The 17,981-nt window shown below is 39.9% G+C and overlaps 1 protein-coding gene across 3 annotated transcripts in view; it reads right to left on the bottom strand.

Annotated features, from left to right (window-relative positions):
* The window catches only part of DIAPH1 (diaphanous related formin 1), a 103,889-nt gene that overhangs the window by 42,760 nt on the left and 43,148 nt on the right, over positions 1-17,981 (bottom strand). For 2 of the 3 annotated variants that reach the window (XM_054489331.2, XM_054489332.2), the window contains 3 exons: positions 17,008-17,187; positions 15,509-16,252; positions 14,253-14,367 (listed from right to left, as the gene is read on the bottom strand). In XM_054489331.2, the coding sequence (XP_054345306.1) occupies positions 14,253-14,367; positions 15,509-16,252; positions 17,008-17,187 (1,039 nt within the window). Of the gene's footprint in view, positions 1-13,749; positions 13,759-14,252; positions 14,368-15,508; positions 16,253-17,007; positions 17,188-17,981 lie in introns of all 3 variants that reach the window. The other variant, XM_063665574.1, reaches the window with a different exon arrangement.

Here is a 17,981-nt window from a genome sequence, read left to right on the forward strand (position 1 = left end):
CTAGCACCTTGTCACTGTTAGTAGGTGTCCGGCAGCCAAACCATTTTGCTCTGTGCTCTGCTGGCAAGGACTTGCGGCATCGATTGCTCAGGATGCAGGCAGCCTGCAGCAACGTGTGTCCCTGATGAGCAACTGCTGAGTAAAAGAGTACGTAGCTGCGCCTCAGCCAGTCTCCCTCCCTCTGCAAACCAGACTCCTCCTTTGCCTAACTCGTTTTTTTATTCCTGCGTCACAAATACAAAATGGAGTTAGCTGGGAGCAAAAACAATCTGTCTAAAATGGCTGAATGCAGTGAGGAGTGCCAGACAGTAAAGCGAAGGGAAAGGGCACCCCCTGGCGTCCAAGATAGGGAGTCTGTTTTATGTTCTTCACTACTTTTGCATTTCAAACTAATCAGTCCTACAGAGTCCAAGTTAATTTTGTCACAAATCTTGATGTTGAGCTCTAAAATTCAAATAATAGAAACTGAGGCATAAGAAGGGAAAATAATTGTCAGTCTCTAAAGACAAAGGGCACAAGTCAACAGCCCTCAGTTGCAGTTACTGCTTGGTTATGATTAGTAGTAGTTTCTAGGAGACAACAGAACGGAAGGGAGGTCCTTTTATAGTACATGATTCCCCAGCTTCAATAATGGACTAATGACCCCCGGAATCCCACCGCTATAGCCTTCACTTCCCCAGGAATTCCTGTTGCAGGCGTCTCTCAATGAAGACCACAAACAGGAAATGGAGGAGTGGGGAGTTGCCTGAGATCCTGGAAACTACGTTCTTAAGAACTGCAGGTGGGAGTAAGTGGGATAGAAAAATGGGCTTTTCAAAAACTGTTGAGAACACGGACTGACTCTAAAGTCAGTTATATCCGCAGGGCTGGAAGACAGGCAGCTCCACCTAACCTCACTCACTCACTCAGGACCAAAACCCTACTTGCTCTGCCCAAGATAAAGCCTGCAGCATTTGTACCTATTCTACAGGGAACACCCTCCATTATCTTTATCTTACGTTACACCTCCCTTGAGTAAGCCAAGTACCTATGACTAAAAGAGAACATGTAAGAAAGGTGGAAAAAACAGAAATTATCTGGAAAAACTTGTGGGTACAAGTCATTAATGGTTGCCACTACTTAAATGAGGCTGCACAAATACTCCAGTTTATCCAACGTCCCTAATGTGCGATAATGGCAACACATACAACACAGGTGCACAAAAATCACAAGTTGTTAAAAAAAAAAAAAAAAAAAGACTCTGGCATCACTATAGTTTTCCCTGAAGAAATAGGGTCTTTGTGGAAGAATCCTAGATCTCTCAGGCATATATGAAAGATCAGAACACTTAATAATCTCTCCAGGAAATAACTTTCTGTGAGGGTAACATAGCTATGGAATTGCCAAGTTCACCTAGCATACAATAAGCCATGTCTATTAAACACTACATCAACTCTCTAATTCTGGGAAGAGGAGACAGTAAGAGGGTCTTAATGTTAATATAAGTGTTAATATAAGAAGCTGCCCAAATGGAGGACTTCTGATTTATATTCTTCATGGTTGTAATTATACATAAGGGATAAATTCAGCACTTTAAAACAATCACTAAGGTATACATTATAGAAGGAAAAAATATCATGCCAACCGAATAGCAGTTATACCTGCCCAAAGGTAACCATATCACTGATATCTTGGCCAAAATATACAACTATCTGCAAAATCCCACAGAACTAGACCATCACAGATGTGCAAGCTGTAAGGAGGGACAGGGCAAACTGGCATTAATGAACAAACCTAAAGGACAAGAACAAAGCCACACAGAATCCCAAAGGAAGAACCAGATGCTGAGAGTTATAAAGAAGGGGACAGATGTAAGTCTGGAAGGGTAGCAGAAAAGCAGTATTAAAAATTTGGGCACTTCACCAAGCATTTGGTCTTTCAGATAATATAGTCATTGAGTTTCCCACAGATACTTTCCCAGCACACCCAGGATGGTGACTCAATTAGGGAGTGCTAAAAAGAGGTCTGCTTCTAGGATGTGGGTGGGGAAGGACTGGAAGGACAGGCACTATCCCAAACAAGGACTCAGGTATGTCAGCAAAGAGGACAGGTTTATGCAAGGAAACAACAGGCTAGAGGGCAGAAGAAAAGGCATTAAAATAAGGTACTAGGAATAAAACTCTTTTCCTGGATTAAAAAATGTTTTATTATGGGAAAAATTAAACATACAAAAAGAATTATTAATCCCCATGCATACATCACTCAGTTTCAACAGTTATCCACTCGTGACCAATTCTGTTTCATCTACACCCCAACCCACTTCTAAATCCCATAATGATCCGCAATTATTTCTATACGCATCTCTAAAAGATGATGACTTTTTAAAAAATGCCATGAAACCATTATCACACTAATTTCCAGCTGTCTCAAATGTCAAGTGTTTTGTATAGTTCATTTGGATCAAGATCTAAATAAGTTCCATATACTGTACTGGTTGATAAAATTTAAAATTCTCTCAATCTATATGTTCCTCTCCATCTCATTTTTTCCCCTGAAATTTATTTGTTGAAGAAATCAGGACACTAATCACTGGTAAAAAGCAGAAGCACTAGCACAGTGACTTTACACTGTCAGTCACTGGAAGCAAGCACCTGAGGTTTCTCTCAACATGCCTGCATTCTTGCCACTCCCTTTCACTAAGTGCTGGATTCTGAGCCCAATATATCTAGGCTCAAATTCTGGCTTGGGGTTTACTTGCTATAAAATCTTAATAAGCAAAGGACATATTAATTCTCTTTTATATCTCTCAATTATAAAACAAAGATAATACCAATTAGGCATTATGGAAATAATGTTTCGATAATTGGAAATAATAGTTGATAATCCCCTGTCACAAATCTGACATTAAATAGGTATTCATAATTTAAGACTGAATGAGAAGGCAAAGTACCTTCATCTTTTTTTAGGTGCTCCAGATCAGTTTTAATCTCTGCTGTGTCTCACCCACGCTAACCTAAATAAATACTGAGTAAACTGCAGAATTCTAAACCATTCTCCATAACAAAGGATTCTAGAAATACTCTGTTTTATTCAGGGTTGGGAAGGGAAGTAACAGGGTAAGAGCAGAACAAAGAGAACAGATGGAATAAACACCCAGCCCCCAGCCTGAGCCTGCAGAGACAGCTGCTGGTTTTCGTCATACTGCTGTTTTTTTCCCTTCTTTGTTCCTGAGGTGGAAGCCAGGAAAGGGTGGGGAAAGAGGAGGGGGGAAGGGATGGAGATGGGAGGACCGCCATCTCTGTTACTGAAAGTCACCTGATCTTCTCCTCCAATCCCTAGTCTCTGACCTCACAATCTGGAACCTGAGCCAAAATAGCTCAACTGCGCTCCCCCCGTGGCCGAAAAGAAAAATGCAAGCAGAATAGGAAAAACGGGAAATTCTTGGGAAGGATTTTTGCAGTTTTTCTTGCTAAAAGAAATGCAAACACACACAGGAGCGTGCCGTATCTTCCCATCTAATAGATCTAAAAGAAGAAATCACTGGCTCTAAGAAGAGTTGGGGTTATTGTAGGATCAGGAGGAAAGAATGGTTCCATCCCATCTTGCAGAAATGGGGTTACCAATGCCCTTCTGTTACATCACTGGGGTCTCTTGCCCAATGGTACTTAGAAGTGAAAAGTTTTTTTTTTTTTTTTTACATTGGAATCTGTTTTTTCAAAAAGAAACTGTTAAGAGTGAAGTAAAGGATACTGTTACTTGCTTTATAGAACTGAATGCTAGTACTTGGCTTGGCAGATGAAATCTCAGGTCCAAGTACTTCTAGAAATCTAGAAGTGCTCTAGAATCTTCTCCAAGCATCTCAGACTCTGAAATTTCCTTTTTAACCCTGTGTCTTTTTCATTATAAAAACAATATAACCGCATTATAGAAAAATTAAAAGAAAAAGTATGTAGTACCCTAACAAAATCTCTGTTACAGTAGTCTGGTATATTCCCTTCTAATCTTTCACTAATGCATTTCTTTTTAATATGAAACAATTGTAATAAGGTGTACATAATTTGTTTCCTGCTTTTCCCACCAAACACTGAATCACAAGCATTCCTCCACACTGCTCCAAAGGCAATGGACGAGAGTTCTAATACATGGAACAGTTACAGGACACTAAGTTCTAGAGCAATTCATCTCCAGAACAAAAACTGAAATGGAAGCAAGAAAAAAAATAAGGTACGCCACTCCTTTCCTTTAAAGACCTTTTATAGAGTAGCATCTTTTTGCCAGCAGTACAAAGATCTCCTCCTGTTCAAGTATCACATTCGAGTGAAGTCTGGAAGGTCCCCTGGCTGAACTCTGCAAGTCTCTCTTCCCCATATCATAATGGCTATAAGCTCTAGTATAAGTTGCCATACATTTACAGAGCTGATGTGGGTAACTAACTCTTCAATTCATTATTACGTATGAGTTTTTTTAGGAAGATCAAAAGGACATGTATACATGCTAAGATGCAGTCAGATCAAATGGGTTACTGTAGCTACTGTTTCAAAAAAAAAAAAGAACAATTATTTCATTACTTTTGTTTTATCCTTGTGTTCATTATAAAAGTAATGCCTGCTTATTAAAAACATAATTTTTTTAATGAGGAAAGTCTCTGCATACTGATATGAAGACTCTCCAGGATATAGAAGCAAGGTATAGAAACAGTACAGATAGTATGTTCCTTGTTTTGGTAAGAGGAAGGACAAGAATCTGTGTCAGTATTTGTTTATAACTGCATTTTTTAAGAAAGTCTAAAGGATAATCAAACTAATAAAAATGGTTACCTCTAGAAGGTAGGGGAGGGAGAAGGATGGCATGGATGAATACTAGGGTGGGAATGAGACTTTTTTATACTGTTTTGACTTCTGAACCACTTATCTATGCAAAAAAAAACAAAAACAAAAACAAAACAAAACAAAAAACAGATAACAGAGAAGCTGAAAGAAAAGCCCCAGAGGAAACATTCTGTGGAGACATCCTTAGCACTCCTTGCAAACTAGCCTGTCTACAACCTTATGTTTGGAGGGAGACTTGTTCAGCATCAGCAGCAAAGTCATTTCAGGTCCAACGATTCCCAAATAGTGTAAGGTCAAGGGATCCTCAAAACAGTGCCGTTTCCTTAAGGCAACAGTTTTGAGTTCTAGTATGTAGTAAGAGAGCACTGGATCACTCTTATGTTCACCCCAATCCTTAGTTCTGCTTTGACACTTGCTAGATATCCCATTTCTTCACCTAAACATATCTCTGATCTCTACCAACTCCAGGTCTCCACAGCAAGAGAATAACCAAGCTTGAACAAAAGTTATGTCTGTATAACTGTAACATTCTTCATCTTGATCTCTATCTCCTCCAGTTTCTCACAACTCCTTCCGTGTTGTACAAGCCCCAGTTCAGCACAATACTCTGCCCTAATCACTCTGCCCTCCATCCCATCCATCCTCTCCAGCTGAGTCAATCTCTAAGTGGTTCCGAGCTAGTTCACTGACCACAGAGGACTTCTTCAAAATGTCCTTCTAAGATGGCTACTGAGACCTGGTTTGGAAGATGGCAAGAAAAGTGCCTCTGAAATAGTGACTCCAAAATTGACTGCCAAGTCAACAGAAAATGTTGAATTGTTTCCTAATCAATCTCATATGACCTCCATAAGAACAGGGATAATACTACTAATATAATACCTATTCAGATACAGATATTAAAATATTATTAAGAGAACAGGTGAAGAGTGGCTTAATTCACACCATTAACATGTAAACATGTTACATGTTACAAACATGCTCCTCATGTAATCCCTATACTGAAGTTTGAGATTTACTGGTATCAACAGACATTTAAGGCTAGGAACTGACTGTACCAAGATGTTAGAAGTTTAAGTAATACTGATCCCCTAACTAGATGGTCTGAGTCTCAGACAATGACATTTAAAAGGACATTTGGTTAGAAATAAAATCTGGAATCCACAGATAATGGCAGATGGTACCTTGGATTTAAAAGATACCATTTCAGTCTATATGTTTCTAGAAAAGAGTAATACAGGCACACACTAAAGCTGGGATGGCTAGAAAGAGGCTCTAAAAATGAGACTAGCTGGGGATAATTAGGAGTTAACATATGACACAAAGGGTTGACTTTGATTGTGAAAATCTTTCTGCACCAGCATATTCTATCCAAGTTAGACCAGGGGAATTCCCTGAAGAAATGGATTCAGTATATTATCTCAAGCTAGTTATCAATATATAATGTGGGTAGGTTCTATTATGTGCTTCAAGTAGTTTTTCAGCAGAAACTGAGACAGAGATCGGATTATGAGTGTGTATATAATGAGGCTACAATGAGCTACCAAGCTGATAAAATACAAACCTCTCTTTGAGCCCTCTCAAAGGAAGGCTATGCTTTCATGAAGGTATCAGACTAAAGAAAAAAAACCCTTTCCAGCCTCTGGACCCCAAAAAGAACACGAATATTGCTACTATTGAAAATACTAGCTGCAACAGGACAAGATCCTTTTGTAAAAGGGCAAGCTGTAGCTTTCTGCATAATTTAACTGTTGATCAGTCCTCCAAATAAATTTCCTGACAGGTAGAGGGCAGTATACTAAGCCGCTTGTATTTGGAAAGGACAGAGGTTGCCTCTCTCTAACGTGATGACATCACTACCAAACGCAACAATGACACATCTAAAATAAAAGGGATCCATGTGCCATCTGGTGGCAGAAAGCAGTAAAGCACACTGCTAGAAATAAAATATCAAATTCCTATGGTTGAGAAGAAAATTAAAACTTAATTCCTTTACCTGATGATGCAGTCCCTTAAATCTCCACCAGTAAGTCTTCTGTGGAAACTACATCAGCAGCCTTTGTGCAATAGTTTTAAAGTTTTGCCCCAGTTTAGCTCTATACTCCTAAACACTGGTTGTAAGCAAGCAGCAGCTCCTGATGCCTGACGTTTGGTGCATAGAATAAGAGAATGAAACTCAGACTAAAACAAACAAAATAACAAAAGGACTTGGAAGGCTGTCAGAAACAAAAGAAGAGTTTGACATGACAGATAACACCAAAGACAGCTTATTGCAAGGAAAAAAACAAAGTAACAGAACCAGAAGTTTAAAGCTGAAAGATATCTTTTAGGTTCATGTATCTCACTTTACAGAGAGAGTCAAGGTATGAAAGATAACCTTTGGTGCAATCTTATTAGTGGTCAGACTAAAACAACATATCACTTTTCCCCTACTAGACATTACCATAAATACTTTTTTATTTTTGGTGGAAGTATAAATTACTACAATCTTGTACCTAGCAACTTGGGCCCAGAAATTTTATTTTTAAGAATTTACTGTGCAGAAATACAAGTTTGCAAAGACAATTAAAAACGGATGTTTCCTTCAGCATTGCTTGTAATAAAAACATGGAAAACTTATTTGTATTATATGACAGAATACAACTATCAGAAATAATGACACAGATCTATATGTAAGGACATCAAGATGCTAAAACATGTTAAGCAAAATACAAAACAGTATATACGTATAAGATCACACCAATTACATTAAAAAAGAAGTGTGTATACCCTCATGTTTCTGTAATTTTATTTTTAATTCCCTTGCCCCTTTTCCAGTAAAGTTTTATTCAAAAATTTACCTTTCTCACTTGAACTAAAGAAGAAAAGGATTTTCCCATTCCTTTATTAGAATAACATATGCATATAAAAAGTATGATTTAACCACAGTCACTCTGGGGGAGGACACCTTTTTACCCTGTATTTCCAGTGTATTCTACATATTTGTTAAAAGGATGATAACAAATTAGTCCAGGAACTGGCTTTAGACAGGACCATGGTAACGGAGGAAGACAGAATTCTGCTAGGTAAAAGTAATGATGGAAGTCTTTGGAAGTTCCTTTTCTGATTGCTTCAATTTTGTCAGTGAAGTAGAAAGAAAACATCCTGAACTGAGAATGAGGATGAGGGAGGTTTGGGCTGTTGAGGAGGAAAAAAAGGTGTGAAATAACCTTTAGGAGAGCAGGAAATACAATGAATTTGTAATGCTTCAAATATGATTGCCTGGCAGTATCAAGGGGCAAGCAACTTCACAAATTAAGCAGACGAGAGTTGGGAAAAAGATCAGCCAGTGAGTTAGCAGGAAAAGTAAGTGTTTCCTGTCCTGAAAGCTAAGAGAAGAAAGTCTGTCAAAGGAGGGCCCAGTTGTGTGGTATTCTCCAGCCATGTTCAGTTGCACAGCTACAGGAGCAGCACAAAGACAGAAAAGGAATTAACCAGGATTGTGGTTTTGCCAATCGAGTATGAAATGAGAGAGATAATGGAAGAACAAAACCCAAGAGAAGATTATAATGATTAACCAAGAAATTTTAGCTCAGGGAAAGAGTGAAGTCATCAGAGGTGAAGGACAGTGAAATGCTGGTAGGACAAATGGATTAGCGGGGCTGGAGGACTGTTGGGGTCAGGATAGCAAAGGGAGTAAGGTAAAAAGATAGAACCTAGGTGGTATGACATGAGATCCTAGAAGGGGGGAATGGTTGAGGTAGGATAGAGGACAAAATCAGTAGAAGAATTCAAGGAACTGAAAGGCCAGAATATTGGTAGGATCATGACCTTTTCGTATAAAAATTCCTAAGAATTAAGTCAGAGGTAGTACTGGAGTATAGAAGAGTGGATATGAGTCAAGAGCTAAATTGTTCGAGAAATGAGGAGTAACGTGGGTGTCAGTGGATGACAACACGAAAAGAGAAAATGGGTGACATAACTTGATGTCATAAGATTTGAAGTTGTTGGTTTTTAGGAATTGTTTCCTTTTAGTAAAGAGGCAAAATGATCTGAGAGTGGCAATGAAGAACAAAGATTACATCTACCCCATCTCCAAGCCCACTGGGGTGAGGTCTATGAGAACAAAGAAAAACAACCACATGGGCTGGGCCTGGTGGCTCACACCTGTAATCCCAGCACTTTGGGAGGCCAAGGTGGGTGGATCACCTGAGGTGAGGAGTTCAAGAGCAGCCTGGCCAACATAGTGAAACCCTGTCTCTACTAAAAATACAAAAATTAGCCAGGTGTGGTGGCGCACACCTGTAATCCCAGCTACTCGGGAGGCTGAGGCAGGAGAATTGCTTGTGACAAGGAGGCAGAGGCTACAGTGAACTGAGAGCTTGCCACTGCACTCCAGTCTGGCCAGCAGAGCAAGACTCCATCTCAAAAACAAAACAAAACAAAACCACATAAGCAAGCAAAAGGGAACGTGGTATTGAAAGAAAACCAGGTTTCCAGTAGAGCAAAGTGAAAAAGGTTTTGCCAGTAATGGACCATGAATTCCAGAGGGTACAGTGGACCAGTTTCAGGAGCTTAGGTGGGATGGGAGGAGACAGAATAGGAACCACACAGAACCTTATCGCAATTAAACTATGGGAGATGATGGACGACCCAGGAGTCTGGGGCTGCCTGTGGTAAGTAACACAAACCAAGATAAATGGCATAATATTAGATCCAGTGGATTAAAAGAAAATGGTGATGGAAAGGTTGGGGTGTAGAGGGGTATATGAGGGGGTAGTTTAGGTTCCTTTTTTATATCACTAGTGACAGTGAGATGATAACCTGGAGGAGGTATGGTACTTTTTCCATGTGAGGAAGTTCTGGTAACCCCAGATAATAGGGATAGATCTATGTTTTTAAATCACAAGGGACTATTATCTGATATTATAGAACTTCCCAATTTCTTTGTGCTAGTAGTCTGACCCTACTCAAAACCCAAGAGAAGCTAAGTAATTAAAAGGTAAGACTCCCAACAAGTGTTCACTTGACTAGTACCTCTAGTCCTAATCCTACCGATTTGAGTGGAATAAGAAACTGATGGAACAGACATCTTTCTGCTAAGAGACTCACTGAACAAGGTAGAGCAGGCTGAACTCTCACAAAACCTTGCTGCTAAAGGTTAAAGCTGCAGAAGCTACAAAAATTCACTAATAAAGATGCAACTGGGTGAGTGCCACCTAGTGGACAGAAGAGTATCACAGGGGAAAAAAAAAAAGACCCTCAGATTCTTTTTGGGAAAGGGGCTCCTGCTGAAGCCTGAAGCAAGAAAATTATGTCAGGGCAGCAGACAGGTAAACCTATCTGTTACGGCTAACAGTTCTGACTTCTGGAACAACAGTACTGGACCCACACAGTCAAATGCTAATTAGAATACTGTTATTTTTTAATAAAATTCTCAGTTCTTAGTGAAGGTCTTTTTAGCCAGAATTTTTTCTAAATTACTGCCATTAAATATTTGGAGAACTGTTCTGATGCTCACAGTTCACATAACACACCTCTTACTTTAACAAGTCTAATGTTCCATATTGTTTCTGGAAGGAAGGAATAAACCTAAAAATAAAAGTCACTGTACTACTTACTTAAGACATGAGTTATCACTCACCATGCTATGGTTCAAGAGGTGGTAGTGTAATGATCACATAAACAACAAAAGACAGCGAAGAGAAGAAATGCAAAATGAAAAACTAATTTATCTTGTACATACAAATAATGAGCTGCCTAAGGCTACTATAGCAATGAAAATGCTCCCTTGGAGAAAATGAAACAAAAAAAAAAAAAAGAAAGAAAGAAATTTAACTATTGGACCTGTTTCCAAGAAATTCAAAAAGAGTCAACAAAGAGTCCATGATAAAAGACTCCTTGCTGATCACTATAAGGAAAGTGAGAATGTGAAAAAGGACCAGAAGTTTTATGGCACTGCCTATCAAAAGTAAATTCAAAATATTCCCTGGCAGGGAATTAAGTTAACTGATTAAGTAAATACCTCATTTATGGGAAACAAAGCCTTCAGAAACAAGACACTAATCCTTAAAAGAGAAATAATGTGTAAAAGAATCTGGAGTATAAAATTCTAGGACCAGTTCCTGTCTCTCAGCTCTTCTCTTGTAAAAAGGCACACATATTCTGCTTCAGAATATGTGTAACAGGAGACTTTTCACTACAAGAGGCAGATGTGCAGAGTGAGACAGGTGCTTTCTTCAATGCCCATTCTTGGAGGGGCCAGTAGGTATAGTGAAGGTTTTAGGTATCAATAAAACATAAGGGGGATACAGGCATGCTTAACAAATAGTAGAGTTGTGTTTAGCAAGCAAGAGACGAAATAATGCAATATGATGAAAACCTAGTGTCCAAATAACTTCTTCATCAATACTGGCAACCACCTGGACTGAAATCATCTAAGCAGTGCTTCTACTAGATAAACATGTCTTATTTCTTCAACTGGATTAGTTTTGCTAGAGTTGAATACAATCAGAATATGCCTTCTCTTTTATAACCCTAAATATCTAGTATCTCACTTACTTTTTAAATCTATTATTGTTCCCTTTTTTCTACTCAGTCACTGCCAACTCAAGGACATTTGCGTCTGAATGAATGAAGTGGTTCCTGAAGGCAGCATATCCCCTTTCTTGCAGCTTTTGTCTGGATCTAAGCTTTCAGAGGCTCTTAGGGCAAGTACATACACACTTCTAAGAAGTAGAAGGCTAGAGCAAGGACTTTGGAGTCACTGTTTGGAGTCTGAATTCTGACACTTTTTATACAGTTTGGAAAAAGTTATTTAACCTATGTCACTACTTCATCTGGAAGATGAAATATTTACAAGGTTGATAATGAGTAGTTATCTATCATTTAATTATATCATCAATATCAAGACTATGAATGAGAGACTTGGTAACTGACACTGGCTTCAGTATTCAAACTGAACTGGTTCAATATTCAATTCAGTATTCAAGAATCACTTTTAAAAAGTAGTAAGGATGGCCGGGCGCAGTGGCTCATGACTGTAATCCCAGCACTTTGGGAGGCCAAGGTGGGCAGATCATCTGAGGTCAGGAGTTCAAGACCAGCCTGAACAACATGGTGAAACTCCATCTCTACAAAAATACAAAAATTAGCTGGACATGATGGTGGGTGCCTGTAATCCCAGCTACTCAGGAGGCTGAGGCAGGAGAATCCCTTGAACCCGGGAGGCGAAGGCTGCAGTGAGCCACAATCGCGCCACTGCACTCCAGCCTGGGCGACAGAGCGAGACTCTATCTCAAAAAAAAAAAAAAAAAAAAAAGTCGTAAGGATGAAGATCTTTTTCTGAAATATAAATACTAGAGATGTTTAAAGCACTGAAGTAAAGTATACTTGCTGTCATACTGAGGAGATCTGGGTCTTCTGAGTGCTTGCAGTTTTTGAGAGCTTGAAATTCCTTATCTGACAAAAACCTAAACTCTAAATAAGAAGCACAAAGATCTTTTACTAAAGTTTTCTTTTTATTGGCCTTTTGTGACTAAGGGGGCCACTTTGGTATTTAAAAAAATACTATCATATCCCAATTCATAATGAGAATATAATGCCAAGGAAGACCACTAAACTGTATAAAACCCAACTACAATTAATAGGAATACAAATGCACCAAATAAAAAGATGGGGATGGGGTTTGGGGGAGAAAAGGGGCCCAGTCAGTATTCATTTGCAATGGCACTAAAAGTGCAGAGCCCAGACTCAAGAGAGAAACTTATGCCAGAGAACAACATAGGGATTCTGTGAACTTACAAATTAGAAAATCATTTAATTTTGACTTTGTCAACTAGTCTTTATTGATATACTAATACAGTATATGTGGTTACCATCACAGTATTTTAATTAAGAGAGTGGAATTAATCCCTTAGGTTGGACTTTGGCATGGAAGGTGACAATTTTCTTAGAGGAAAAGGCCATTTTGACCTGAATGACAGGGCAACAAGACAGATCTGAGCATTATGGTCTTATACTCCTAGATACACACACACACATATGTAACTAGGGGCCATCAAGGCACCTCACAATCTGTTAGACTCTTTATTAGAACAAAGTGCAGCCTGTTTCCATCAGATCACTTTAAGGAAAAAAATAAGAATTGCCTTTAAAAATACTAATTGACTAGGGGGAGGCGGGGAAAATAAATGCTCCAAAGTTGCACTTAATTTTCATCACTAGGGTCATAGTAAGCCTCTAAACAAACAAAAATGCTGGAAGAAGATGAAAATATGAAGTTACTGGGCTATAATTGTCATTATACATGACAAGATCTTTTAAATACTATCTCAGGGGAAGTAACTACAAGTACTCTATCACAAGGTAGCACAAAACCACAAGAATTAGGAAGTGAAGAAAGAAGAGGGCAAAGTAGATCAGCTCTTGTAAAATAAAAGGAACCATACGAAGGCTTTAAAAAGAAAATCAAGAATTTATACAGAAAAAATGGACCAGAAGTCAAGACTCCTGGTTCTGATCACATAACCTTGGGAAAGCTACCTAACTGTTCAGAGTCTATATATGCTACAGAATGGAGATGATACACATCCTGCCTGTCTCATAAGGCTTCTTTGCATATCAAATAGGGTCATATATGTTAAGGCACTATGAAAATTGTAAAACAGCATAAATGTAAGGTAATAGTATTATTGCTTACGTTGTCCTTCACCTTCTAAAGAGATTAAGTATGTAGTAGTTTAACGGGAAGCAAACTTTCTTCCCTATTAGTTAATGCCAAAGCTATTGGTCCTTTTGAACTCCAGGTGAGGAAAACAAAAACAAAAACAAAAAACACCTAGCAAAGACAAGTCAACCCTCAATCCCTGGTCTCAGTTTTCTAATGAGAAATTCCTTTGTATCTATTTCATCTTTTTCTCTAATGTTCAAGAGACAAAACTAAAAGGCTGTTTTGTATTCTTACCTTTGGAAGCTGCAGGAGCAAAGTGCCAGGAGGGAGAAGGCATCCAATATTGGAAAGAAATGGAAGGAAGAAAAGGAATCACATATGGTTCTTTGTTACTGTAGACAGTCACTCAGTCACCCAAACTGTTAAAAGACTCTATCCAACCCTTATTAATTATGTACTTAGAACTGGAAATTGCACCTTAAGGCAGTGCCAGAATCTGTTCAGAAGTATCATCAAAATGGGCCCAAATCAAGCTCTGTCACTTTAATCTCATATCCCTAACAAGTTATACTGATACAAAATACCTACATACAACAGTTCTCTTTCCCAAACCAAGTAACTCCATAATATTTAATACAAAAACATCTTTTCTTTCTTTTGAATGAGAAAATCCACCAGTCTTCCATCCAACATACCCTTCCTATCTTCACCCAGGGAAGGGAAGGGAATAGGAAACCTAATGAAAAAATATTCTAAACCCTACACTGGACCTTTGCATCAAAGAGGAAGGTACTCACTCTTGGTCTGAGCAGAGAAGGTAAGGGTAAGTTTGGCGAAAAGTTCATTGTTCTCAAAGCGGTCCTCCTTCACCTTTGTCCAGAAGCAGTCCTGGGAGAGGTCCTCAGCCACAAGCTGTGGATAAAGGCAGGGTGTTAAGAATTAGTAAACTGAGCCCTGTACTTTCCGTCCTAGAAAACGGATGAGGCTGTAAAATAGGTGGCTGGCTGATTATCAGCAATGTCTTACTAGAATAAGACTAACTTGAGGCACAGAATAGCTGTGGTGGGACTAGGAGAGAATACTTCCAGTTCATCTGTTAATTGGTGATTATTCAAGAACTAGATTCATATATACTACGTATCCTCCTCCTAACTCCAAATCCTCTAGCTTCATAACCATTAAGGCTTTATTTCAGAGAAGTCTTGCTCATCATTATATTTTTCCCGCCAGTTTGGCTAACTGTGCCAAATTTGCTTATTTTATGAGCAAATCCCTAAGGTCCTTTATATTAACTTGGTTTCTAGAAGCAAAAGGCTAACTCACTCAGGATCACAGGCGTCTCAAACACATCATGGGAACAATACTGTGCATGCAAATATGGCCTGTGTAGGCCAGGTGCAGTGGCTCACGCCTGTAATCCCAGCACTCTGGGAGGCCAAGGTGGGCGGATCACAAGGTCAGGAGTTCGAAAGCAGCCAGACCAACATGGTGAAACCCTGTCTCTACTAAAAATACAAAAATTAGCCAGGCATGGTGGCATATGCCTGTAATCCTAGCTACTCGGGAGGCTGAGGTTGCAGTGAGCAGAGATTATGTCACTGCACTCCAGCCTGGGCAACAGAGCAAGACTCCATCTCAAAAAAAAAAAAAAAAATGGCCTGTGTAACTCACATCCTGTGGAATTGGGATAGGAGAGTGGATTCATAAATCCATGACTTTGGGATCAGCACAATTATCAGTAGTTTGCAGACTGGTGAATGACTATTATCAAACTGTGTGTTACCATGGTATTCACAGCCTCAGAGAAAAGGCAAAAAACATTAAGTATAAGTTAAGATTAAATTCAGAGTACAGGGTTCACAGAACTCTCCGTGGTGATGTATGGAATAAAGAAGATGCCTAATATCTGCTGAATAAACATAAGCATGAAACTTAAAGATAGAAAGATGAAAGCCTTAAGGAAGGCGCAGCCCATCCATGCACAAAATACAAAGTAGAAAACTGAAACTGTTTGTTAAGATTGACTGGTGAAGAAATAGACAGAAACTCTTACCTTGGACCAGTTTGGCCTCCGGAGCTGCACCTCTGGCTTATAAAGCTTTTTGGGGGTTAATCCAAATGGCAGAACTGGGGCTGCAGGAACTCCAAATCCAAATGGGGGAGGTGGAGGCATACCCATTCCGGGTGGAGGTGGAGGAATGCCAGGGCCTCCAGGAAATGGAGGAGGTGGAGGGATTCCAGGACCACCAGGAAGAGGGGGAGGAGGAGGTGGCATTCCTGCTCCTCCAGGCAAGGGAGGAGGTGGGGGGGGGATTCCAGCACTCCCAGGCAAAGGAGGTGGTGCGGGGGGGATTCCAGCACTCCCAGGCAAAGGAGGAGGTGGGGGGATGGCAGTACCTTCAGACAAAGAAGAGAGTGCAGGGATGCCAACATCCCCAGGCAAAGGAGGGGGTGGAGGGATGCTAGCATCCCCAGACAAAGGAGGGGGTAGAGAGGTAGCAGTACCTCTAGGTAAAGAAGGGGGTGAGGAGATGCAAACACCCCCAGGCAAAGGAGGTGGTGGAGGAGGAGGAGGAGGAGGAGGAGGAGGAGGAGGAGGAGGAGGAGGAGGAGGAGAAGTGGTACTATCCCCAGGGGCAGATGGTGGTGGAATAATAGTGCCAGAGTCACCAGGTAAAGGAGGGGCAGGGGGAACAGTAGCACTACTAGGAACAGAAGGAGCTACAGTAATAGCTGCCACAGAGAGGGACGCCATTTCTTTCTTGGCATCTTCCAGTTCCTTTGTCAGCTTGGCAACCTACAGAAATAACATCAATGTGAGTACTTCTCACCCCACTTCAGGGACTACTGGGACTGGAAGGAACCTAATAAACGACTTAATCCAAACTTCTCATGTTATAAATGGAGGAACTGAGAGGAGTCAGAGAGATGACATGATCACCTAAAGTCACACTGCTTAGCAGCAGAGCCAAAACTAGAATTCAGGTCTTCATGTTCTTAGTTCAACATGCTTTGTATTAAGAAGACAATTTCAACTTTTATGTTAAACTCTCCCTTGATAAGAAAATGTAAAGGTCAAGTAAATCAAACGTTCTAGTTATATAACTAATATATGTGCTACACAGATGATTATATAACCACATAAGTAATCAAGTTATCAGATCAAAGATCTTTTAAGTATTTACTACTGCAGAGAGAGTGTGTAAGGATAAATCTGTGCAGAGATGACTGAAATAACAGGAAATTAGCCAATTTTTAACAGTTTAGTTTTTATTCCTAATTTATTAGGAGACTTATTACCTTTATTTCTGGGTGGTAATGCAACTTACTTTATCTGAATGTTTTTCTGTATTTTCCAGATTTTCTGTCTTATGTATTACTTACCCCCAACACAAACCAAAAACCAGTATATTATTTTAAAAATATGCACCATGTAACTAGATTACCTATTAGTAGCTGAACCTTCCCTAGGAGCGAGATGACTGACTCCTGTTCCAAGCCATGTGCATCCTGAGGTTACAGGTCATTCTGCCTTCCCTGCTCAGGCATTACCTCTCCTGTGAGCTGGGACACCTCTGCTTCCAGGTCCTGTTTCTCTGTGGCAATTTGCTGCTTTTCAGAATGCAGTGCATCTTTTTCTCCCTGAAGATCTTGAAGCTTCTGCTCAAAGTCACTTTCCATCTTTTTCATTTCCACCTGTAGCTCATGTCGGGCTGTTAACTCTGAGTCCAACTAGAGAAAAAACAAATCAGGCTCCCAGCAAGCTCTCCATCTCAGTAAGAAGCACAAGTATTATTACCCATAATTCTCCCTACCTCCTCTTTTGCCCGGGGGTGCTGGAATCCCCCCCACTGCCTCCTGTTCTGGGCCAATACTTGATTTACAGAGCTCATAAATCCAGGCCATGCTTGGGGAAAAAAGCACCATGATTCTGACCTTAAAATCAAGGTTTGGCTGGGTGCAGTGGCTCACGCCTGTAATCCCAGCACTTCGGGAGGCCGAGGCAGGTGGATCACCTGAGGTCAGAAGTTCGAGACCAACCTGCCCAACATGGTGAAACCTTGCCTCTACCAAAAATACAAAAATTAGCCGGGCATGGTGGTGGGCGCCTGTAATCCCAGCTACTTGGGAGGCTGAGGCAGAAGAACCGCTTGAACCTGGGAGACAGAGGTTGCAGTGAGCTGAGATCGCACCACTGCACTCCAGCCTGGATGACAGAGTGAGACTCCGTCTCAAAAAAAAAAAAATAAAAATAAAAATGAAAATACAACAAGGTTAAAGGAGAGGGGAATCAGTTCATTTCCACAGATTCCCTATTTTTATAGTTAAAAAAAAAAAAGATTTTAAAGGTATTTAACGAGGACAACCACGGTAGTACAATCCCAATATTCTCTAGGATCAAAAACCTATTAACCACAATAGGAGTTCTTAAAAACTGAAGAGAAAAAGAGAACTCAGATATCCTCTAGTTCTATTGCTCTAGGGACCCCAGTTCCTATTGTTCTAGGGGTAAGAGGCCTAAAATG

This window comes from Pongo pygmaeus, chromosome 4, assembly GCF_028885625.2.
Source record: "Pongo pygmaeus isolate AG05252 chromosome 4, NHGRI_mPonPyg2-v2.0_pri, whole genome shotgun sequence".
Lineage (NCBI taxonomy): Eukaryota > Metazoa > Chordata > Mammalia > Primates > Hominidae > Pongo > Pongo pygmaeus.